The sequence below is a fragment of the Lagopus leucura genome, unplaced genomic scaffold (genome assembly GCF_019238085.1).
Source record: "Lagopus leucura isolate 7727_CA_CO unplaced genomic scaffold, USGS_WTPT01 Super-Scaffold_100002, whole genome shotgun sequence".
Classification (NCBI taxonomy): domain Eukaryota; kingdom Metazoa; phylum Chordata; class Aves; order Galliformes; family Phasianidae; genus Lagopus; species Lagopus leucura.
This window is the reverse complement of record NW_024962263.1, coordinates 43,137,274-43,162,284: the sequence shown is the minus strand read 5'-3', so window position 1 is coordinate 43,162,284 and position 25,011 is coordinate 43,137,274. Positions and strand designations below refer to the sequence as shown.

At 36.1% G+C, this 25,011-nt stretch overlaps 1 protein-coding gene across 4 annotated transcripts; it reads right to left on the bottom strand.

The window, feature by feature from the left end:
- Positions 1 to 71: 71 nt before the first annotated feature.
- AKAIN1 (A-kinase anchor inhibitor 1) lies at positions 72 to 24,730 on the bottom strand. 4 transcript variants are annotated; one of them, XR_006178665.1, is made up of 6 exons: positions 24,508 to 24,730; positions 23,037 to 23,107; positions 22,149 to 22,226; positions 10,629 to 10,677; positions 6,573 to 6,637; positions 5,530 to 5,613 (listed from the first exon to the last, which is right to left on the bottom strand). XR_006178665.1 is itself a non-coding variant. In XM_042870177.1 (3 exons), exons 1-2 carry the CDS (start codon positions 19,712 to 19,714, stop codon positions 5,423 to 5,425), a joined length of 207 nt encoding a protein of 68 aa, XP_042726111.1. In that variant the 5' UTR covers positions 19,715 to 19,792; the 3' UTR covers positions 72 to 132; positions 3,774 to 5,422. The 4 variants fall into 4 exon arrangements, 1 of the variants encoding a protein (XP_042726111.1); XR_006178664.1 differs by lacking the exon at positions 6,573 to 6,637 and having other exon boundaries at positions 5,576 to 5,613; XR_006178666.1 differs by lacking the exons at positions 6,573 to 6,637; positions 23,037 to 23,107 and having other exon boundaries at positions 5,576 to 5,613.
- Between the last annotated feature and the right edge of the window lie 281 nt (positions 24,731 to 25,011).

Sequence of the window (25,011 nt, the reverse complement as noted above, 5' to 3'; positions counted from 1 at the left end):
AACCTGTACAATAAGCTGTGGGAAAGAGTCAATATCCCACCGATGAAGCAAATAAGATTTATTATATTCACTTTCCTTGTTCTGGAAGCAGATCGTTCATCTTGTATATGAGGCTTTTCAGAATAAACTGTCCTATGTGAAAGAAATGAAGAAAAACAGCATTAGTAAGAGGTATGTTTACTAAGAAATTATAAATATATGGCAAGGACAACTACTCTGGCAACTGGAGAGTGAGGCTTAATCTTCTGGAATGCTTTTGCACACATAAATGCAAAGAATAGTAGCTACTGACTCCCAAGAGCAGTAGCAAATGTTTCACTCAGCCAAAGGATGCCATTTAAAGTCTTCAACAGATGCAAGGAAGTAGCATTTAAGTCTTCAGAACAAAACAGTAATGTTCATCTTCCACCTCAGATCACAAAGCATGCAATTAGAGACTTCACTAGCTGATGATCCTAAATGGATTTCAACTCTGAAAGCACTCATAAATCATTTTGCTTAAAACTACTAGCAGCATCTTACTTCAATGTTTTTAGAATCAAGTTAGGTGGTTTCTGCCTCCAGCTTGTACAGAGAGAAAATTAGCTCTCACGCAAGATCTACAGCCAGCTACTTTCACCACATATGTAAATGATTCATGATGATCTGAACTCTGTTGCCTTCTGCTATGATCTATGGAGTAAAAACAAACAAAAAAAGCCCACAAATTTATTTCCTCTAGGACATTACTTATTACTGCTATGCACCTTTAGTGAAAGAAAAAGACAAAAACACAACATGAAAGCCACATCACGGTGGAATACGTGATTCCACAGAGTAACTAGAAGTGAACTATTGTTGTTTTAATGTTAAAGCTTGCAAGCTCATATACAAAAACCAAGTAGCAAGCCACTGGAAGAAACATTAATAAAAAAAGATAAGCTGCCTATGTTAATTGAACAAAGAGTCTGTCTAGCAGAAAAGAGCAGCTTAGAAGCATTTACACATCCATCTACTTCTTGGTGTTCCCCAGAGAACTCAGGCATAGCTGATGTGTGCTCGTCCATCCTTCTGTGGAAGGAAGGAAATTGACTAAATCTGGCAGAGATGTAGGTGTTTTCAGAAGCCCATACACATTGATGTCCAGAAAGTTTCATGAAAGTAGTTACAGAAGTAGAGAGAGTCCTTGCTTTTACTCCCTTAGAATGGAATACAGTCCAAATTCAAAACCAGTAGGCCACAGCAAAGCCCTTTGTTCTGGAAAACTTAAAACAAGGCAGAAGGTTATTTCAGCACTTATTTGATGGGGCCACAAAGAGCCAGCCATGAGTTACTCTGGTGACTGGAAGAAAGACATTGTCAATAGCTCAGTTTTCCTCTTCACCTCTACATACTCTTAGAACAATTTAATTAATGCGTCGCAGGAACCAACTGAGAGAAGTTAGACTATGCCAATATATAGATTTTCACTGATTTCACTTTTTTCTTAGCCCCAGAAAGGTAAGCAAGTGAAAAAGGGTGAATCCTATATTCTTTCAAGAATATATTTTACTTCCCCATACCCTTTTCTGAAATTTAGATTAAGCACTGTCAGAAAAAAGCTTTTGGTAATGACTCATTAACTTCTGCACTTGATATTACCACTCATGTAAAGACAAGCACAGCATATTTCATGGTAGCCACACTGAGAACAGCTACACTGCTATTTTCGTATTCTTATTATTGTAGATACATTACAGTCAGACATGCATAAGAATACTGCTCCCCCTTCTCCCCTGCGGCCCCCCCCCCCCCAAAAAAAAAAATAATCAGATGATAATATTAGAGACTTTAATTAAAGTTTTTAGATGCATCATTTACTGTTGATTATACATCCAAGATTTTCCAGTTCTTAGTGATAATGTTAACACAGAGCGCTTTTATTTTTCTAAAATGTTAAAATGAAAAAGTTTGCAAGTTACACTGTGTTTTTCATTTTATAGTAAGGATTTCCAGTGTAACTGCCCAGAGCCACCAACTTTATGAACAGTGCTATTTAGTAATCGCTTACAACATTTTGCTGCATCCACGCAAATTTTCATTTAGGTACTGCTGCTTTATGAACAGTGCCTGAATACAATACAAAGAACACAAGCACAGTAATAAAACCATGATAATCAACCTAAATGAAAATAAAGCAAGTGCAGCAGCAGCATAGATACAGATGCCTGATTCTACTTCGTGGGAAGAGAAGCAGTAAGTCTACTTTCATATTCGTGCATCCTTCTACTTATTGACAGTGCTAAAGTGCATTGAATTTGTTTTAAGTATGTCTAGATACCATTCTGATTGTCTTGCATTTTTAAGATAGAAATTATTGTGGTGGATAACTCTTCCAGTACCACAAACCTCCCAAGCACACCTCTTTTCTCGAAAGACTTCCTACATAATCTGAACATTTTTTTCCCTTTCTTTGACAAGGAACCAGAGTCACATAAAGTGTTGAAATTTCTTTATTTGTAATCCAATCTGCATCACATCTGTAATAATTTATAGTCTGTGTTTTTCTCCCAGAAATATGATCTACCCATGAATTTACTAAAATTTCCCGCTTTCCTCACATGCAGTATAGATCTCAACTACGTACATCAGATGCAAATAGTGTGCAGAACATCCTTTGTCAACAGATAGGAGATACTAAATGCATGCCTTAATTTAGAGACATATAGTATAGATAGGAAATTCATTATTTGGGTCTCAAGAAAAACTACACTATTTATGCAAGAGTATTTGGTTTTTTTTGATAGTCTCCTATCAAACCACCTCACAGCTCTGTGAGGCTTCCTATCATTCTTTCTCTATGATGTTCGACTTACGACAGCACTGAAATGAAGAGTACAAGGTACTGGTTGAGTAACAATGTGTCTAAAAGGGCTAGGATAGTAAAGAGATAATACAGAAGACCACGTGGAAGGAGGGTAGAATAGGTTCATACGAAGTAACAGCAAAAAGCCTATATCCACTGTTATTTTTAAGTACTTATTTGCATAACATAGAGATTAAGAAAAAAATATGGACATGTAAACTTCCAGTCTATGAAAGGTGCAAGTACCAGAAAGATATAAAAATACACATCCTGCAAGTTTCTGTGCAAAAAAAGAAAGTAGAGTAATCCTAAATAAGTTGTGTTTTTGTTGTCCTGTAGTTCTCCCTCTTACATTACTGTAGGCAAACACCATTTAGCATCACAGAGCCTCCTAAGGAGGCTTGTTTTCCCTCATCCACTCCTCTTGCCTGCTCCTCAGCTTCACAATTGAACCTTGACTCACAGGCAGCTTTCTTAGGCTCTCAGAAAGCAAAGACATAATGTGTGTTCAGAAAAGAGCTATCATCTAACTGAAGGATAATTGATGAAAAAGCTAATAGTAAAAATATAACTATTACAACAAATACACACATGCTTCAAGGCCAAATATTTCCTTCTTTCAAAGCTTGCTTGTCTGAGGAATCCATCCAGAGCCCAGAGAAACAAACAAACTGTGTACTTGCAATATAGTTAAGTTCTAATTATTAGAGAATTTTTAACAACTTCACATTGAATTTATCTTAGCATTTTTAAATGAAATAAAGAGTGAGCTAGAGCATTTTCTGGTGTAACTCAATGCTGTTAAAAGAAACAACCAAACAACACAAGCTGTGATACCAACACAATGGAAAACATAACAGTGACAGCAGAGTAGCAAATTCCTAGGCTACAGCAGATGAGATAAATTCAAATACACCAACTATGGACCCAAAGAAAAGAATCTGCTTACTCTTAGAAGGCTTCAGGTATGTAAAAATCTCCAGCAAGTGATACCCCCACTCCCATCACCAACCCCTAAATGAGGTCTGGGAAGGGGTGGATCCTGGTTCTACCCCTTCTTTTCACTCAGGGGCATTACATGCACCTGAGTTCCCCTGGGTTGGCTCTGCCTTCCCACCAGATGCTCAGTTACTGGTTCAAGCTGTGACTAGCATTTTCACTACACAAGCAGATTTAAGAGGCTCAATATTACAGTATGTGGTTATTTGTGACTAAGCCCCTAGCCATGAGAAAGAATCCTGAAATTGATTAACACAGGTAGTAGAGCGTAGTAATAGCCAATTACTTAAATCAAAAAGTCACTATGAGACACATCTTGCTGAGTAGAAAAGCAATTATGAAAGTTTGTATCTTACTTTGCAGATTCTTTGCATCTGCTTCCAATATATTTCTAGGTATATTACTACAAGAATTCAGATGAAGTAGAGCTACAAGCCATTTCCAGAATGAAATAAACTATTATTCACTTAAGCTGTGTAATAGTACAATCATCATTACAGTAAGGGAGCATAAAAGTTGAAGATGCATTTATTTAATGTGTATTTTCAGAAATATAATGGATTTCTTCAGCTATATAGAGTAGTTAAAGGATAAGTTCTGCATTACCAGCTTAAAGCAGCGCTATCTGAGGTCAATCTATGTGACAACTGCAAATATCTAAAGTCACTTTATGCCCAGCAGGTGAGAAACCTCTACCATGAGAGAATTCAGACACAGTGTATTTCCATTCTTCAAATATTAATAAAGTCAAAATCCTTTTTCATGAAGCCACTTCAGTATTCATTTCTGTAAATCAAGTCACAGCAAACTTTCAAAACTTTCATAGCTACCAAACTCCATATCAGCACATCTGTTTCTCTTCTTTCAATATCAAGAAAATTAAAAGGAGTGGTTGAGGCACAAGTGATTTTTGTACAGAAGTTCAGAAGGTACTTCAAATAAGTGGACCAAAACTTCAGTACTTATTTTAACTTCTTACAAAAAGAGACAAAGATCACAGATCTATGATCACAGACATAGACCATAGCTGCTGCAAAGTCATAGTGGATAATTTTCTTTTTTCCAGGATGAAAAAAAAAAAGAGAATGGTTCTTGAAACTTGCCAAATCCATTTTACACATCCATGGTTAATCCATGGTTATTCAAAACAAATGACAACCTCATATCACAAAGCAGCCTGAGAGCATTCTGCTACACACAATAGCAAACTGTTTCTTCTGTGAAGACAGCTTCAGTGAACCCGGTAAGACAGAGTCTGGCCAGCTGGCCTGGAAGCAACATTGCACGTAGAACTGACAGGGAAGTGCACTGACAACAAGCTTTGGAAAATATGTCCATACAATAAACCTTGTGCTTGAAACTACCCTTACAGCTATGGTTATTGTTTCTTTTATGAGGCACTGCGTAAATATGGAGTTAGTCATCTAATGCACTTAATATTTTTCAGCCGAAGACTATTGCAGCTTTACTCTATGTCTAGGTGTTGATTATACTTTGGTTTGCTTCACAACAGTAACATGGCGCTAGCAGTACAGCTGATACTAAAGAGAAGGCTGAAATCATGGCAGACGAAAGGATCAATACGGACAAGCTGCTCCTTTACTTTTTTTCATGCTTCTTGGTTAACTTTCCTCTTTCTAGCTGGAGGCTCATGCTGCTGTTTGTTCGCTTCTCCTTTTGTTGGTTCTCCCGAGAAACTTGCTGCACAGCTTGGAGGATAGCAGTCTGCACTATCTGCTTGCTGGCATTCTGCAGCTTAACCTCGTCTTGCTCTGGTCCTGGTTTCTCACCTGTCAGAACCAAACGACAAACAAGGTGATTTAAGCATTTGTGGCTACTCTGTGAAATAGAGAACTGGGTAAGGAGGGTGGGAGATAGGAGTACTTGGGAACAGCTTACGACATAGGGAACCACAGAAGATGCTGTAGTAGGGTGCAAAATGCCTGCTGCATGCTCAGGATTATCTGAATGAAGAGGGAGACTGAGTCATAGACCTCAGCTACCCGCTTCCCAGCCCGAGGACAGCTGTGTCTTCACAGCTGAAACAAGTATCATTCTATTTTGCAGCAAGAGAGGGAAAGTGTTTTTTTTCCCTCATCTATCTCTGAATCATATCCTTTTTGATTAGATGTGAGCTTCTCTATGGGGATTTTGACTTCATTTTGCAGTTCTGATGCATTTTTCTTCATGACCATAAAAGGAAACAGTTTTCATTAAGGTTTCTATTTACTTAAAATTAAAAGCCTTCACCCACTGAATTCCAATTGGCTTAAATGCAAACACTTTCTTAAATGTAAGTTCATTAATCCTAAGCTACATTCTCAAAAGCATTTGAAAAACATTAAGAAACACTCAGATTGCTACAGCTAAAGTAGGAAAACAAATAAACAAAGCTCCACTGCCAACAGCAACCTAAAAAAAAATACACATTTTATGTGATAGTTTCTAGTTTCACCAAAATGCTAAAACCTGGAGCAAAAGTAATGTTCTGTGACAGCTAGCATGGAAATGAAGAAAAGTAGATAGAAAAGTAGATTAGAGACTACTTTGTTTCCTAGCAGAAAAGATGACTTGATAGGACAACAAGGAATGCTGTAAAATGGTTGAGGTCCACCTACAGGGATTTAGGAAAACACACTTGCTAATGGAATTACTTAGGGTAGGGGCTTAATTGCATTACTAGATTTGATTTTAAAGGCTTTTGAGATAATATTCTTAGTTCTTTCTTAATCCATTGTGTTATACTCACATAGTTCATGAAATGGGATTTGTACTTCACTGTCTGGTTTGAAGGCATTTATTAAGAATTATGTCCTGAGAGAAGTAAAATAGAGTGAATGAAAGATCAGATGAGACCAGATGCTCTCATAAGAGGTCCACATTTGGAGTTGTGAGACATACTGTTCCTTAAGAAATAGTTGGAAGAAAATTTTAGATAGAAACAAAAAGTAAAGTAAAATCACCAATTTATCTTATGGAAGACTATACAAAGATTTGTGAGACCAAACCAACCACTAGCAAAATAATTAAGCCTTATTCTGTAAGAACGAAACAATTCATTATCTCAAATATTTCTTTGAAAGAAGTTCAAAAGTACATTTTTTTTATATCCATGATATACATACTATACGATTTCTGGCTAAGAGTAAAAATGTAACCATGCTTTTTTCTATTGAAGAAAAATATATGAAATTTAAAATCAACATGCAACTGTATCAAGATTACTAGCTTTAGTAACTTAGTGGGAAATAACAGTAACAGTAATGGTGACAGGAGGTTAGTTGAAGTAGATGGCCTTGTAGGTCTTTTTCAATCTTGTGATTCTATGATTTGATTTAACAGTAATGTACAGATACTACTCTACTGCTCAAATATGAACTCACATTATTACACAATGAACTAGTCTTGCTGGGCTGAAAAGTATCAGCCAACTCAGCGTTCGGAAGATACATTACCAAAAGTATGGATAAATGTGAAATTCTCAATGTGAGTGAATCTGTAAATGCAAATGAGTATGCTGGATTGGGGTACAAAGGTATATGAAATGTGATCAATTTACCAACCCCCATCACCAAAAGAAATCAGATTTTATTTTTAAAAGCATACTGTCTGCAATCACATTGTTGCTGAAAATTACTGATTTTTCTTTATTTTGGAGCACTTCGCAATTTATTTTATTCTTCTTATTGTAAAAAATCTGAATTATATATATATATGTAAATATATATTAGTATGGTTACCTATGTTTTTCAGTTATTTGTCATGGAGCAAAGCTGACATTCAAATGCAGTCCATTTAAGTGAGACCTTGATTACATCTCTTTGTTAGACAGTGTTGGTGTGTGCCAGGAAAATATACAAAGCAGATATAAACCTCTGAACTACTTCTGATAGTTTAGGTATGCACGGAAAGGACATAAAGAAGCACAATCAAACATGTAACAACTTTCCATCAATATAACATATTTAGGATGATAGTAGCCCAGGTGGAAAAAAAAAAACAACTTAAATGCCCTTGGTTATGAAGCAAGACAGAGATGCTGGGTGTTGTAAGTAATGGGGCCACTGAGAGTTTATGCTGACCAACCACATTTGAAATTAGCAGTCAGAAAATAAGAAGGGCATGAGAGAAGACAGAAAACTACAGACCTGTTGGTCTACCAACAGTACTTGGAAAAATTATAGAGATTATCCTGGATGTTACAGAAAAGTATTTAAAGAACAAAGCCATTACCATGCATAATCAACATGGATTCATGTAGGGAAAATCCTGCCTTAGTAATTTGACCTTATCATATCGTTGATATGATAATCCAGTCAGTGGATGTAATATTTCTAGATTTTAGTAAGGCTTTTGATGCTGCCTCTCATAGCATCCGACTAGACAAATTGCCCAGATGTAGCATGAGCTTTTCTTTTCTCCTTTTCTTTCCTCTTTTCCTTTCACCTTTTGAGTTGGATATCAGACACAGTGCAGAGGTCTGACCCTATAGAGTGACTACCATATGTAGAAGCTGGACTGACAGCCAAGATCCATACATGTCAGTCAGTCACATATGAACACCTAGTTCCTCTTGGACTGTAGTGCCTGTCACAGCTGGCCCAGAGGAGTAAGAAATTAATTTGGTGTGTGTTCTCAACAAAATATAGGAAGTCATTGTCAGACATAACCTTTACAGTACAAAACACTATCCACTTATTATGCCCATTCTGCTTAAAAAATTTATGGTCACTGTGTGGCATAGTCCTGCCCTTGTGGCTACCACACCCTAAATTCCTCCATGGTGCTGCTAAGTCTTAATTAAGAGGATATCTGCCTTTTTCAGTCTTCCTCTACCCTCTTCTCTCTTGATACTATTTTATGTAGAGTCTAGATAGAGGGATGCTGTCATTTATTAGAAGGAATTAGAAAATTCAAGGTAAAAGATGGGATTGTGAATACAACAAATAGGACATCTACACTAAACATTAAGCAGTGTGAAAATTGAGAGGGTGTTGGGCATGAAGAGAAAGCCGTACTTTGAACTGGAAAACAGTGGGAAGTAAGGTCTGAAATCCCAGCTGCCTCTCAGAACAGTGGCTCTGCTCAAGAAGATTTCTAGGACCTAGAGCTATGTGACACATTTTTTTCTTTAAATCTAGTATAGGGCTTCTTCATATTTTTGTTTCCAATCATAGCTGATAAATGAGGATAAATGCATGTGGGTATTTGTTTGTTTGTTTTTTTCTGACCTTACCTTAACTTTTCTTGTATGGCTTAAGCTTTCAATTGTAGTTAATGTTAATCCTTCCCCTCCCCTCAGCACCGGTGAGACCACTTCTGGGGTACTGTATCCAGTTCTGCCTCACCCTTCCTCATGCAATAGAGACATAAACACATAGGATTGAGTCCAGCAAAGGGCCAAAAAGATGATGAAGGACTGGAGCTTCTCTTAAGGAGAAAGTTGAGAAGCTGAAAGCTGGAACTGTCTGGCCCGGAGAAGGCTCAGCGGTATCTCAAAAATGTCTATAAACACCTAGAGAGTGAAAATAGGATCGAGCCAGGCTCTTTCCAGGGTGCCCAGTGACAGAACATGAGGCAGTGGACACAAATTGGCTCACCCCCAACACCAGGAAAGTACTTCCATGCTCTGTGAGTGATGAAGCACTAGCAAAGGCTGCCCAGAGAGGCTGTGAAATTTTCTCCCGCAGAGATCATCAAAAGCTGCCGAAACGTGGGCCTGGGCACCCTGCTCTGGGTGGCCTGCTTGAAAGGGATGTTGGATCAGATGACCTCCACAAGTCATTTCCAACCTCAACCATTATGTGATTTTGTGACTCCATCTAGTTAGGCTGCCATAGAACTCTACTTTTTCACTTCCTGAAGGAGTAAACAGCAATGTCTGGAAGGCTGTTTCCATTATTCCCTCTTTCTTCCAGCTATTCATTTCAAAGAAAACAGCCAGCACAAAGCTGCTTTCTGAGAAGGTCACTTCTTTATTGATATTCTGCACTTAGAAGAGAGCGACTGACTAAGGAAAACAGCAATGACTCATGCAAGTATCCCAAAGGGACTGAGCTGGAAAATGTCTATCAAACTGCTCCAGTTTGCTAAGGTACAGACTGTTGTGGACACGAATAAATGCAGAACTTTGAGTGCCTATGGAATTAATAAGGCATTGTAAGAATCACATACTAATACTATTACCAATAAGGCAAAATATAGATATCTTTCCTGCGTCTAAGCATTTGTATTTGGCTGATCAAGTGTTAATAAGATACAGTTAAGTTTTATTTTTTTTTTTAAGATTTGAAGAATAATGTTAATAAAAATTCCATGACAAAATTTCAGTTGAACTATTTGCTGGTAAAATGTTACATTACAGCAGAAATATCATTCTTCTTGTAAGTTTCCCTTGTCTAATGGCCACATCAACATGAAAAATCCCCTTCATGTCAGAAAACCTTTTCTAGTCATTCTCTGCAGTTATACTGCAGTTATACTGCAAACTCCACTTCGGTTCTGCAATTGAAAATACAATGTGAAAGATGTGCAGAACTTCAAAGTCTTACAATGGCTTTGGGAATCAGTCACGTATTCCACTTTCATGTAAAATTAGTGCCATATATTAATATCTAAAAATTTCCTTGGCTGTTCTGAAGCCTCATGAAGAAAAAATTGCTAGCAATTTAGAAAAATTAACAAGCCAATAACAACACACACACACACACACACACACACAAAAGCCCTGAAAAAATAAACACATTTAAAGCAAGTTCAAATTTTAAATTCCTAGAATGAGTATTAGGTTTAAGTTCAAGAATACCTTGTGTGGGAGATCTTATACTCTGATGTTTCTAGACTATGGAATATACCTAGAAAAGTAAAAATCGAAATCAGTAACAATAGAGAAAGAGTGCTGAACACAGATTAAGTCTTGAAGAACTTCCATCTGGTTGTACATGGACCTTTTTCTCATTTACTTACTTTACCTTCTTCAGAGCACCGAGATTTGCTTCCTTTCCAGCCTGAGATCAAAGCAGTCTCTTGTGCCTTTTCCCTTTCAGTTTACTGCTTGTTAAATTTAGTAAGATTTATAAACATTCTTACTAATTAATACTTAGCAAAACATCATTTATGTGAATCAGCAGTTCAAAAAGTTATCCACCATATATTTTCATAGAACTGTTAGGGATACTGTCATGAAGCTACAGACTCCGTTCTTCTTGCAACCACAGGCCCTGTTCTTGCAAAGATATAAGTCCATCCCAGATCACCAGATTATGGGAATAAACTGTGGGGGAACAAGGCATCTTTCAGTGGATGAAGTATCAATATTTTAAAATATTTTAAAACAGAAGTAAAATTTTTCACATGGAATTAGAGCAGGGGCAAAATGATGAATGAGCTGTGGTAGGAAAGAACTTCAGACTCTTGGAAAGCATAGCCTACAAATAATTTATCCCATACTTTTTGAGAAAGCATTAGTCACGTGAGCATGAATGACCATATATGAACATCCTACCTCTGTAATCTCAACAAATTTCTACTATCTCTCAGTTATCTTTTTTGCTTTTTAAGCATGTTTATTGTTTTTCCTAGAACAAAAATAATGCCTTTAATTTAAATCCATTTTTCTCAAAACTTGTGACACATGTATCTCATATCTTCCTGCAGGTTATGTCTCATTCGGCCCTGAGACACAATACAAACCTGCATTTAAAGAGAACAACTTAACTCCTCCATCAGGTTCTGTGAACCCCAAGGGCCATGCATCAGAGGTTAAAAGTTTAACATCTGCTTCATGGGAATAACAAACATAGTTTAATTGTAGCAAGTGAATACCAACAGCTGTTCTCCTGGAAAAAAAGGATTTTTTTTTTTTTAAACAGCTTTGAGTTCAGCCATTTTTAAATACAGTGAAACCATATTTCTCTAAGCAAGCATCAGAACAATTTAGAATTCAGTTACCCAAAATACATTTCCATTAGCTACAAGTTTGATTTATACAAAATTTCTCAATTTGAAAGAAATATGAAACAAAAACTAGCAGTGTTTTGCAAGAGATTATGTAAATATATCTCTAACTAGAAACATCACCATTTTTTTAAGAATATATTACTTTGGTTTGGAATAGTTAACCATTATAATTTTTTCTGCAGCACTGCAATATTAGATTTTTTTTCCCCCCCATGATTAATAAAAATAATAACAATCCAACAAAAATATAACTCTCCGGTAAGTCTATTTCAATTCCACTGGAAAATACTACTGATAGTTTTACAAACAAACCAACAGTACAGGTGACATTTAAATTGGAATGGAAGTACATATAAGCAAGACCATGATGATAAAATTTTATCATAGGGTCAAGCATATATTTATCAGAAAAGTTACAGGACATCAGCTAATTTCTGTTTATAAACTGTAATTCTCACAAAAAAGTGAAGATTCTAGCAAGTTTGCAAATAACATAAAGTGTACATGTGGTAGTAATTAACTACATTGGTCTTGCATCACTGCATCAACACTGGTCTACTGCAAAGAAGAGTTAAAATCTGTTCTTTACCCTCCTGCTGGCTTTAGGCAGTGGCTTATCTCTCAATTTTCCTAGTCACAGAATGGAAATTACAGGTGAGAATCTACTGGGGAATATTTTATAATCTGCAAATCACAATGGTTAAAAATCTCCTTCTGTGCACTACTTAATTTGTAGTAATTACAAATGTAGTAATTACAACTTAATGTTGTGAAAGGCTGGATGTTGTGTTGAGGGACATGGTTTAGTGGGAGCTACTGGGAACAGGTGAACGGTTGGACTGGATGATCTTGAAGGTCTTTTCCAACCTTGGTGATTCTATGATTCTATGATTCTATGATTAATTGGTTTGTGCTGGATTTTCAGCACTGGAATCCATAATTGGCAAAAGAGGTATAAAAGATGAGGCTGCACATCATCCATAATCAGGAAACGTTGATGATTCATATTAATTACATCCAAAATGAATGAACACATCAGTTATAAGGGCTATACACTTTCAAACGTGCACAAAACCAACTTTATGCATGTGCCATTAAGGATTAGAGATCCAATTTATAGCAGTATCAGTAATGATGCCGGCTCAGATCTCATGAAAAGGTCCTAGACTGAAGCATTAAGGGGGGAAAAACATAAAGCAGGAGAGAGAAAAAAGAAAGAAAAGAAAAAAAAAAAAAGGAAAAAAAAACCCCACATGTGCATTCTTCATTGTATTAAAATTAGTTCTGTCCAGTACTGTTACTCATGCCTCAGAATGGAGCTCTATGAGTTTCTGAATGGTAACTGTCAGGTTTCTAAGGAAACTCAGTTGTCCTGATTACTTGAGGAAGGAGGAAGTAAACTGAAGGTCTAGTATTAGACAGTTACTAGATTAAATAGAAGTTGGTGTCCCTGACTGTGACAGGGGCTTGGAGCTGTTGATCCTTGAGATCCTTTCCAACCCAAGCCAACCAATATGAAGCTTTCAACATTTTTCAGATTAAGAAGTTGTTGAGATCTACAGATATTTAAGCTATTCTTAAGAATTTTTCAACATGTTTTATAAGATTTATTGCTGTACTTTAATAAGATTAACTAAAACAGATTATAAACTTCACTTTATACATTTACTCAGTATCTTCATGCATAGTAATGGTCTCGTTGTTTAAGGACTACATGTTCATAGCTTTGTAGACTGGATGCAGTTCAAAGTAGTAGTCACTGAATATTCTGCCATACATAAATCTATTAGCATGATACTCAGATTTTGTTGTTAGAATAAAAATTTCTTGAACTAACACTACAGGTCAACATTAACTGATGAGGGTTCTTTCTTTTTTTCTACTACTAAATAGAACTCAGTGTACTTAAGATACTTTCTAAAAAATATGCAGGGCCAGCTTCTCTAAAATTTAAAAAAAAAAATTATCTTAATCTGCACGATTTTGCTATTTCTTTTAGGAGACACACTTCAAATAGGAAGTAAGAAACATCTCTGTATCAAATGCTGTGCTTCTACATGGAAAGGAGAAGTCTAGTGTTACAGATACAGTTAGAAATTGTGTGCCACTAAACTTCTATTTTCTATTGCTTAGGTGCTCAGATGTTACCAGTCAAAAGAACATTTTAGGCACAGAAAGTGACATAACATTTAGGCCTTCTAATTCTGTACCAAAAAATATCATTTGTGAGCTCACACAGAGCCTCACTGAATCCCCCACCTACCTTTTGTAGGTGTTAAAAAGCTTTTGCTATCCATCACTATGTAGCATGGGTTAAACTTTTCAAAGGTGCTCCAAACTTTTCAAACAGCTCCACTGTTAGCTGTTGTGTTCATATTTCTGCAGTGCCACACAGTTTTTGGTCTTTGGCTCTGTAAAGCTTAATCAAAATTTGCAATATCTCACTCTGCATGGTTTTTTGTTTGTTTGTTTGTTTGTTTTTTGCTTTTAATGTAAAGAAAATAAGGAAAAGGCAATGTAATTTGTCAAAAGCCAGCAAATAAGTGATAACATTCTGCAAGCTGCAACAACTGTATAGGAAAAGTGTCCTGCTTATTTCAGAATGTGAAATGAGTTTGAAAGGTGTATATTAAGGTCGTTAGAAATTGTGGATGAATATATATATATATGTATGTGTATATACAAAGTTACAAGACAAAGTGTATAAAAGATTATATAAATTCAGAATGTGCCTTCGAAGAGGTGCATTTTCACAGCTGCAATCTGACAGGGTATCTATGCTGTTTTCCTCTCTTGGATCAAACTTCCCAGAGAAGTATTTTTCCCTCTAAAGAGAAAGGTTACTTCAAGACAGAAGGTAAGGTTGATCTGATTATTTAACAAATGTAGTAATAGGTATGCACGACCTTTATACTGATAAATGGTAAGTTGATTCCCTGATCAAAGTAAGAAAATAGTGTCATTATATCAAATATGCATACTACAAAGTGAAGCAAATGAAAGAGATTACACTTGCCTTACAGAAATATCTGCATGGCTCAACTTACTTCTTCAGGCAGAAAATTTCAGACTATCTTTAAGAAAGAAGACAGCATCTTCTGACAACATGACTACAAGCATTTGCCGGGTCAGATGACACCAGCACAGAGCTCACCTGCATTGACTTCCTTGGCAAGGCATTCTATAGGAATTTTATGGCTATTCAGGTCATCTTCTCATTTCTGTTAACATCAATAAAGATTCTGCTCCAATTGCAACTTCTTAAAAAATAATAAATCTTATTCTTGCAAATAATAATAGCAGTAATAAAATCTTATTCTTATTCTTGCAAAATATTAGGGAAAGAACATAACAAAAATGGCTAACCTCTCAGATAATTTCAGAAGGCCTATGAAGAAATTACTTCATACATTGCTTGCAAAGAACTTACGCTTAACTTCTTACGTGTAAACACGATATGTTAAGTCCTTAATAAAATACCTAATGTGTAAGATTGAAGATATAGGGAGAAATCTAAAGCTTTGCTGTATTCCATGGTATTTAATTTCCATTATCATGTTAAAGCTTACAAGCTTAGAATCATATTATGTATGTCTGTGAGAACTAAGAGCAATTCATATGGAAGAGTAACAGTCTGGAGGAAGAAACTTTACAGGTCAATGTAACTCATTCCCATTGCACACTCACAATTTGGCTTTTGGAAAACAGTGCTAATAAGAACATTAATAATGACTATATGACTTACTATTACCAACTCTTAGCTATGAATAATTCTTTTAATATAAGCCACTAGTCAGCCACTGTGAAGACTGTGCTTGTGAAGAGCTAGCTGAAAAGCTGTTTGAATTGCTGTTGCAGAAGAAAGGTGCCAAGCAGTGAACGTTCTGACTTCTGCAATGTCTAAATATCTTCAAACTTCAAGCGTTTTCACACATCTTTTTTACAGAGAAATATTGATTAAAAAAATGATTTACTACCTCTTCCTCCTTCATGAGAAAAGCCAATGAGTTTTTGGATTTAGGTAAGAAGAAATCTTCAAAATTACACTGAAAAATAACAAGAATCAACTGAAGGATGGAATTGCACAATTCAAAGTAGATACTTAGAGGATAGAAATGTTCTGATAAGCTGCCAATATAAATGCTGTAGTCTTTCCTGACATATCCAGATCAAAACAAATTCTTTTCTGAAAAAAATATACAAATTCATTTTTAACAAAACATAGCATGGTACAGTATTGATTTGGTGAAACAGTAATAACCTGCCATGTGATTCTAATTTGGTAATATCTTACAGTCTTACATTATAGAGTAAAAATCTCAACAGATACTAAAATAATCTTTTAATTGATGTCCTAGTGAGAGAGTTGCTTAGGAAACCCATTTGGTAGCATATACCTTTAACAAGATTCCAAGCTAGTTTTGAAATGCAGGCAACCTTTGTGCGTTATCAGTGCAGACACGCAGAGGGTAGAAGGTTAAGGCAAAAGTGTTGGAGTGATTCATGTTCAAAATAGCATTAGAAAAAATCCTGGGAGAATGATAAACATCTTTTGTATCACCCTTGTTCAGATGAATCAGAAAAAAAAAAACCCACTTTTTTTCCATTTTTATTTTAATGTTCCATATGAAAAGTTTTGGGGCCTTGAATAAGCACAGAGTATGCCCAAGACCTTCTGTTTTTTGGTTTGCTTTTTTATTATTGTTATTATTATTATTGAAAAGTAACTGTAAGTAATTTGAAAATAAAGTAGCATAACATTGATTAGGAGCATTTAAAATGATTGATAGATACTGACGTTACGGATAGACGGCCTGATATTGGAAGTGACCTCTTCTTTTCAAACCAACAATAGAGCTAGCTTGCTGCATTCAAAAGTCATCTCTTCATGATTTTTCCTGATGTTTTAGAAAAAAAGAAACATTTTAATAACTCTTCATTTATTACCTTGCAATAAGTTGTAGAATTATTTACAAATATCAATCCTTTGTATGCTAATAGGACAAATTTTTGTTTTATTTTTAAAGTTCAGAATCTATTATCTTCTGAAGTCTCCTAAGACAACCTTTCACTTCAACAACTTCTTTATGGCCTAATACAAACACTGGAAATGTCATGTTTCCATACTGCAGTCCTCCATCCTTACATTTGATGATAAGTAAAACTTTCTTGTCTACTTCTGCTTGAAGCACTTAAATTCAGGAAAAGCTAAACATTTAGCTAAACAAACTAAACATTGCAAAGTAATAGTTTGTCTACATTTCCATTATATGGATAATCACCTATTACAACCTATTATAAACAGCTGTATCATGTGGGAATCCTCTAGGTAGAATGATCTCCCAGACATCTAGTGTTGGCATTTCATTTCCTATACCAACCTACCATAAGTTAACCTCCATAGGAAAGTACAATGAAGCTCCAGTCAGATTAAATCATACAAGGAAAAATGGTCTTCTTCTCAGTTCTTTTCTCCAGCAGACTATACAGCAATTTAAACCAAGAGTCAAAGTTAGTGAAAATTGGGTGTGAAGGAAGATCAGATATGAATAGTTGCTTTTGCACACACCTGTAAGCAGCAACGTACTTGCCAGAACAAGGCAGAGTGAGCAAGAATGTCTATTTTTCTTTAGTAAAATAATGATCTTTATGTAATATTTTTTTACAAATCCATTTTAATAATAATGAAGCCTGTGGTTTTGGTTTATTTTGGTCTAATGTTGTAGGATTTGTTGTTGTTGCTGTTTTTTAGCAGCTGGTTGTAAGAGCTAGGAAAAAGAGTTGAAGATTAAAAGTAAAATCTCTATTCCATCAATAGGTAGTTGTCTTTGTCTTCAAAAACTTATGTTTTAATTTGGTAGGCTTTTGCTACTTGCTAGTTTATGAACATAGCACATCAATCCAGTGCTCTTCAATAATGTAAAGCCTCATCTCATTGACATGCAAATAATTACCTTTGTCTTCAGCTAAACAAACTTTTCCTTGAAGAGATTTTTTTTAGTTTGTTTTCTTTGTGTGCACATGTGTGTGTTTGTGTGTCTGTGTTTCTCCTCTTCCTGAAGCATGTTTATAATTTTGAGCCTAAATAATATAATGTACAACCATTTATAAATAGACAAATCTTTTTCTATTTCATCTTATTCCCCCCCTCCCCTCCCCAGACCATAAGAAACAAATAAATGAAATTGAGATCAGGTCATTCATCACAGTACAATAAAATCAGAAAGTTAAGACAGGAAAATGAAACCCAACTTCTTATTAAATGTATAGAGTTCTTATGTGATATAGCCACATCTATAGCTACTATGAAGATATTAAAGATGTACAAACCCCTGATTTTTAAAATATACACATACAGAAACAAGAGAGAATGCCAGGATAAAGCTGACTGACAGTGAAGAAAAGCGATCAGCAAAAATGTAATCCACTCAGGCTTGCTCTGTAGATTGTCAAACCTCTCTGATTATTTTATCATCTCTTCTACAAATTCCTATTTAGTTACCCTACGTACATTATGACATTTGCAAGGAAACCAAGGGCTTTTCTTTATGTAAAAATAGGCTGAGAAGAATGATTATACAAGACAGATTTTTTTTTTCTTTATGGATTAGGGTTGTGAAAAGAACAATTTATGCAGCTATTAATGAGATCAGGTTTTTAATAATTGTCAGTCTTTGAGGATGACAAAAAACAACGTGTTTACATTATTTTAGAGGTAATCTAACCCTGCAGTATTTCAGTCCCATAGTGCATTTAAAAAATGAGTTCAGTTAGTGGTGACAGACTGTCAGATAAAAGGAACTCGGAAAAAAAGCCACTAATACTGAAAGGTATACTACATAAAACAGTGTCTGGTTCTATTGAGATAAACAACTTGATCCCAACTTCAGGACAGTCTCTATGGGAAAGCAGTATATTAGTCCACAACTTGGCAGTATGAGAGGCAAAATCAACTTCTGATTATTGAAGGGGGATATTTATCTCCCAAAAGGTTAGCCTTTCAGCTGTTCAGTTAGGAAAGTGAACCCCAAGATATTTTTCATTTAATGAGGGTGTAAAAGTTTTGGGTTCTTACCCCTTCACAGATGAGACATGAAATTTCAAAGGAAAGCAAGACTTCTGTAAGCCTTGCAAAACAAAGGCTTCAATAATTCTTCATTGTCAAGTTGCAGCATTCACTTTCCCTTTTCTATCGACTCACTATTTTACTGACAGCTATGCATTTTTAAAGAAATGAATTGCAAGTCATTCACTACAGAAAATGTTATGCATGACTATAATATCTGAGAGCTACTAGGCCTCTCATCCATATCTGAACAATAAATTGCCGACTTGTAAGCAGAATGTATTACATCCAATGCAGGTTCTCTACAGTTTCTTTCTGGTGTAGTATAGTTATACCATGCAGCAAAACTCCCTTACGGAGTGAAGTGTCACATGAGATTCTGCTGAAGTCTTCAATTTTGTTCCAGTAACAACTGGCCTGAACAAACTTTCTGTACACTTCCATTCTAATACTTTGAGGGGAGTAAGGGAGAGGGGGGAGTAGTGATGGTGGAATTTTGTAAAATAACTCCAGAGATTCAGAGCTTGTTTCATTGACAGCCACCAGTGCTGGGGGCATTCACTCCCGAGGCATTGCAGGGCTCCATTCCCCTCCCTGACCCTTCTTTTGTGCAGTCTAATGTGCAAAACCCCTTGCACGTGTAAGGTTCCTGCCCCTGCTGGAAACCATAGGGGTGACCCTTATAGCCTTCAGCTGAATCCCTCCCTATGAAACCTCCTATCCCTGCCCAGCAGTAGTACTGGTTCAGCTGGTACTCCCTCCCTCACAGACCCCGGAGCAGACTCTCCGGCGTGGCCAGGGCCTTCCCGCTGGTCTCCCTGGGATAGGCACCCGAAGCGGCTGCCCTTACCTGGAGCAAACACCATGATGCCGCCCGGGCGCGGCGCTGCTCAGCACCTCGGACAGCTGCAAGTCCCGCACGGCTCAGCACCTCGGACAGCTGCAAGTCCCGCACGGCTCAGCACCTCGGACAGCTCTGGGTCCCGCACGGCTCAGCACCTCGGACAGCTGCCGGCCCCGCACAGCGGCGGAGGCGGCTGCGGGCCGCGGTCCCTCCCTCCACAATGCGGCGGGGCGGGGAGGGGGCCGGGGCGCAGCGCGCCCGCACGGACACACACGCACACACACACGCACTCTGGGAAGCATCGCTGCCACAACTCGCTTCTCCACAACGACAGCAGGGGGAAGGGTACGGAGGAGAAAGGTAATAGCGATCTGCCCAGCGGGGATACCTGCTAATTGCTCCTAATTAGCTCTCGCCAATAGCCCTGCTGTCTGACATTTCGGGGTGCGCTGCTTTCAGCACAAGCTAGCTGACCTGCTAACAGGCTCCAGCCATGCTGGACTTTGTCACAGTATTTTAGCTTTCAAAGAGAAAGTGGAGGAATTTCTCCCCTGATTTCACAGGCCTGCTAGCCCATCTCTAGTGAAAGAAACACTTTGAATTAATAGGAAACATTAGCATTTGAAAATAAGACATATGACATCAAGGCCAAAAGGTAAATCAATAAATGAATAAATAACTAAATAAGGAAGAGGAGAACAAACCATGGGAGACAACAAAACTTAAAAATTTCCTTAAGTTTTGTCCTGCTTCTTTAATTTGCTTCTATTTATAAAACCCATGCTCAGATTTCCTGTGGGCTGAGAACTTGTGCAAATCTAGTGAAAAGTTTAGACAACAGTTGGATGAGACACAGTTTAAGAAAATATCTGTTCTGTTTAAACCTACACAAGCAAGTGTCAATTTGAAAAAACAATGATTAAGCACTGCAAATTAGAAAATGTAGATTAAAACCATATTTTTTGTGTGAAAGTTTGCATATAAATTTGCAATATATTTTCCATTCATATGTTTACAATAAACAGATATTTGTACTTCATTTTTTAATTATCAGGCATTTCACACAACTTCCCAATTCAATTTGGGATATTTCAGCTCTCAAATAAGGCCTTATTCTTAAAATATAGATACAGAAAAGCATTGACCTGCTTAAATACTTCTGGCTATATTCTCGAGCAATAACTCAAGAATGGCATCATTTTCAAAGTCAAATTAATCATCTGCTGACAGGTTTTATTATTTTTGAAACACTTTATAAGATCATTTCTCCTTGGGAAGGCCTTCAAGATTCATCTTCACATACGATTTTCACTTATCTCACACAGCAACTGAATTAATGAAATTAAACATTACACTTTCAAATGCTCTGAAATATTGTTCCCTTTAAGAATGTTACTTAATAAACTCAATTGTAAAAGAACTACAGTATATGTAAAATACATAAAATACAGGAATAAAACAAAAACAGTCAGAAATAATCAGCACTCTTATGAGAAAGATCATATATATCCTATAATCTTTAGAAAATTCTGACTTTTGGAAAGAAACTAGGAAAATTCGGTGGTGTTTTTACTACATGGCCCCTACCTTCTTCATTAATGTATTTAATGGAGAATTAGCCTTCATGGGGAGCAATAAAAATGATAACTCATTTTTCTAATACAGATATATATATATATATACAGGATGTATTTCTATTACATATATCTTCAAAGGAAATTAGATTTATACATCTAAGAGAGAGCATTTCAAGATGATGGTAGAGCTTGTTATAAAATATTTAAAATATTAAGTATGTTTCAGTGATCAAAAAGTCTGTAACCTACCTGTAAAACTCTAAGTGGACTTTCAGTTCATAAAATCTTGGAAGGAATATACTGAGCAAATGTGCAGATATGAAAACAGTGTAATAATAATAACAACTTCAGATCAGTGGACAAGACTAGTTATGCCACATCACTCCAAAAAAAAAAAAAAATCCCTTGAGAATAAACCATCTTAAAAATGAGGTAATATAATCAAAATACAGTATAAGCCCTTGTTTCTTTTAATAACTTGTATGAAAGGGGAAATATGAAAAGACAAAGAAATACGTATATATTTTTACTGTTAATTATGTAATCCTCCTTATGTACCATTTAAATCCTGACCAGTTGAGTGCAGAGCTAATAGTCTCTGTATAACATCAGGACACTGAAAAAAATTTCATGTATATATTTTCAAATATTTTTTAAAAAGTTTTGGCTTATTTAGAGAGGACTATGTTAAGAACATCAACCAGATAGTCATAAAAAAAACCTGTTAACTGATAAGCCAAGTGACATCATTTTAAACCACCTATTTTTGCATTTTATAACTGGCATAAATCCTTTATTCTAATGGAGTGGAACACAATTCCATGGTTGCATAGATTCAGCAGCTTAATAAACATGTTTTAAGGAAAAAGAAATTTTTACCTGAAGATGTTCAATGTTTCAACATTTTGTTCACAATAATGTACAGCTAATATTCCATAGGAAGGCATCTGAATGTTTCTAGAAAGAACAGTTGATTCAAATCACTCAAATACAAATTAATATAGTTATTAATATAAAGAAATAAAAAGATAATATAGAAAATGTTGTATGTCCATATCAAATGCTAGGAAGAGTTTTATATTTTATTAGAAGTTTCCACTACAGCTTTTATTTCTTCACACATCTTAGCATTTACAAGAGCTACTCAAAAAGAAAAACTTCCTATTTTAATACCTTCCTGCAAATATTCCATTAAATTTTGTGACTGTGCGATAGATGGCAGCAGAGGGGCAGTCTAACAGAATGGTGTCTGACATGGAAGTGTGCATGAAGCAAAAGTGTGTGGAACTGAATTTCTCCATGAATAAAAAATGGCACCTACTGACATTCACTGACACTTGCTGAATATATATGGAGACCAACCAGTGGCTGTGAGCACAGTGTGGCAGTGGCAGTAACAACAGTGACAGCAGGTCACCTCCGCTGGCGCAGAGATGTATGAGCACAGCATGCAGGCTCTTGCTCATTGCTGGCAATAATGCACAGCTAATGGTGGTGACCATGCTGAAAAACAGCATTTTTAAGCTGAGAATTTGGTCTATCAAGTAGAGTTATTGCATTCTTTGTACTGGGTGCAGTTTCCATGGAAAGAAATAGGAGGCATTACTTACGAAGCAACCTATGTATAATCAAATCATTATACAGCAGGGATCATAATTTTCAGTGTCCTAGATTTAAACTAGAACAATTAATGCCTCTGTGATTAATAGGTTTGTAACAAACAGATGTAAGGAATAAACACAGTAGGAAGAAGAAAAATCCTATTACCTTTCCACCCGTATTCCAGAAAAACAGCAATGCACAGCCTTCCAGTAGCCAAATACATGAGATCTTAAAAGCTAGCAACAAGAACATGCAATATTTTCAGAGTCAGTAGAAAGTGAACACCATTAGAGGCAAATGTGCCCATTAGAGTTGTAGTGCATTAGTCTATTCATTTTTCTTAATTAATTTGATAAACTTGATTAAATTGATATTAGTCCAGGCTCAAGATTTACAAGCATGGTTAAAGTCTAGGAGTAATAGAAGTTTCACTTTTTTGCTGTTATTTAAACATCAGAAAACCCTAGGACATCTTACAGGAAGTAAAGGGATTCCCAAAGCAAGTTTTCTATCCAAGGAGTCTCTGTAGCTACTATAGATTCCCCATCTAGGAAATCTGATACATAGCCACAAACACAGCATGCCTCACACTTGTTAAAGTTTTAATCTCCTACAGTCCCATCAGAGGTTAAATTGGTATCTGTATGTTATAGATGGGAGTAAAAATTACAGAGAAGCTGAATCCAATGCAAAAGCCATCCAGTAAGGAACAAAGACCTAGATAAATTTAGAAGGTCTAAATATGAAACCGAATGATTCACCTAAAGCATCACCACACAAGCAATGAAGTCAAAGTAATTGCTGCTCCTACATGCCACACCTTTGTATACAATTGGCCTGTCCACTGAGACTGATGAATGAGTCATAGTTTAATAACTAGAGCATTTAGACCATACTAGAATTATGTTCTACAGTAAGGAATTCAGTCCAGTCAAGTTCTGGCTTAACGGATCTAGCAGAGGCATCATAAAGCATAGGAAGAGACTTACATACAATTCCTGACATGGACAAGACCATACCATTCTGCGTCATGCTAAAGACTTGTTGGATAGTAGTTAAACTTCTTTATTTATTTTATTTCAGATCAAGATTTCCTGAGACAGTCAGAATGCATTTGTTTTTAAAAAAATCAAGTCTCATTTTACTGGCAAAGTATAGGGCTTCATGTACTTCGCTCCACAAAGTTTGTCTTAAAGTCTTGGTTTACATTCTACAATATATTTTAAGAGCAAAAATGCAGTAGCCATAATTGGTACATATATTACTGGAAAAAAAATGAAAATCTTCCTGGTCAAACAAGTAAAGCATTGCTGGCTAAAGTAACAAAACAATAATAGCAGTGATATCAAGTCCCTTATAAACAGAAAATATTTAAATATTAGCACATCAGATGTGGACAAAATGATGTGTTGAAAGTAAAGCACATAAAATTGTGAGAAATATCAGAGAATATGACTTATTTCTAGGGAAGAACTTTTCACTGAATGAAGGCGACCCTGGACAAATAAGGCCTTCTGCAGCATCAGCTACACAGCTGAAGAAATATATTTAAAAGCCCTTAATATGATGCACCAAATGAAAATACATAAATATCTATAATTTTTATATTCAGGCCTTCAAATGAATTCATACTTACTTCTACCTGGAAGGAAATCAAAGCCACTCATTTTTAAAACTTCAAGTTTGCCAGAGAAGCCTAAATTAGGAAGACAGAAAATAGATTTTAGCATGAAATCAGCTGATATCACCTAATGAAATAGAGAATCCGTTGCTAAATACTTCATTTTTATTATTGGCAAAAGCTAAAATGATTGCTTGATTTTATATTATTTGCAAAAGTATGAGACATCTCAAAAAAAAAAAAAAAAAAAAAAAAGAAAAAAAAGAAAAAAGAAAAAGAAAAAGGAACAAAGCACAAGCCTCCAAATTATGTTATTCCCAATTTCGTCCCCAAAACAACAAAACCAATAATAAAGCACATACATATCTCTCTTCAAAATTCCCCAAGTTTGCCACCAGAGGTATTTGCATAGAAGATGTGGATGTGTCTGGTCCTTTCTGTTTCCTGATTGCCTCTCACAACAAGTGCTGTGCTTTATCCCCTTGCACTGAATGTGGTGCCAAAGTTGGCTAAGTCCTG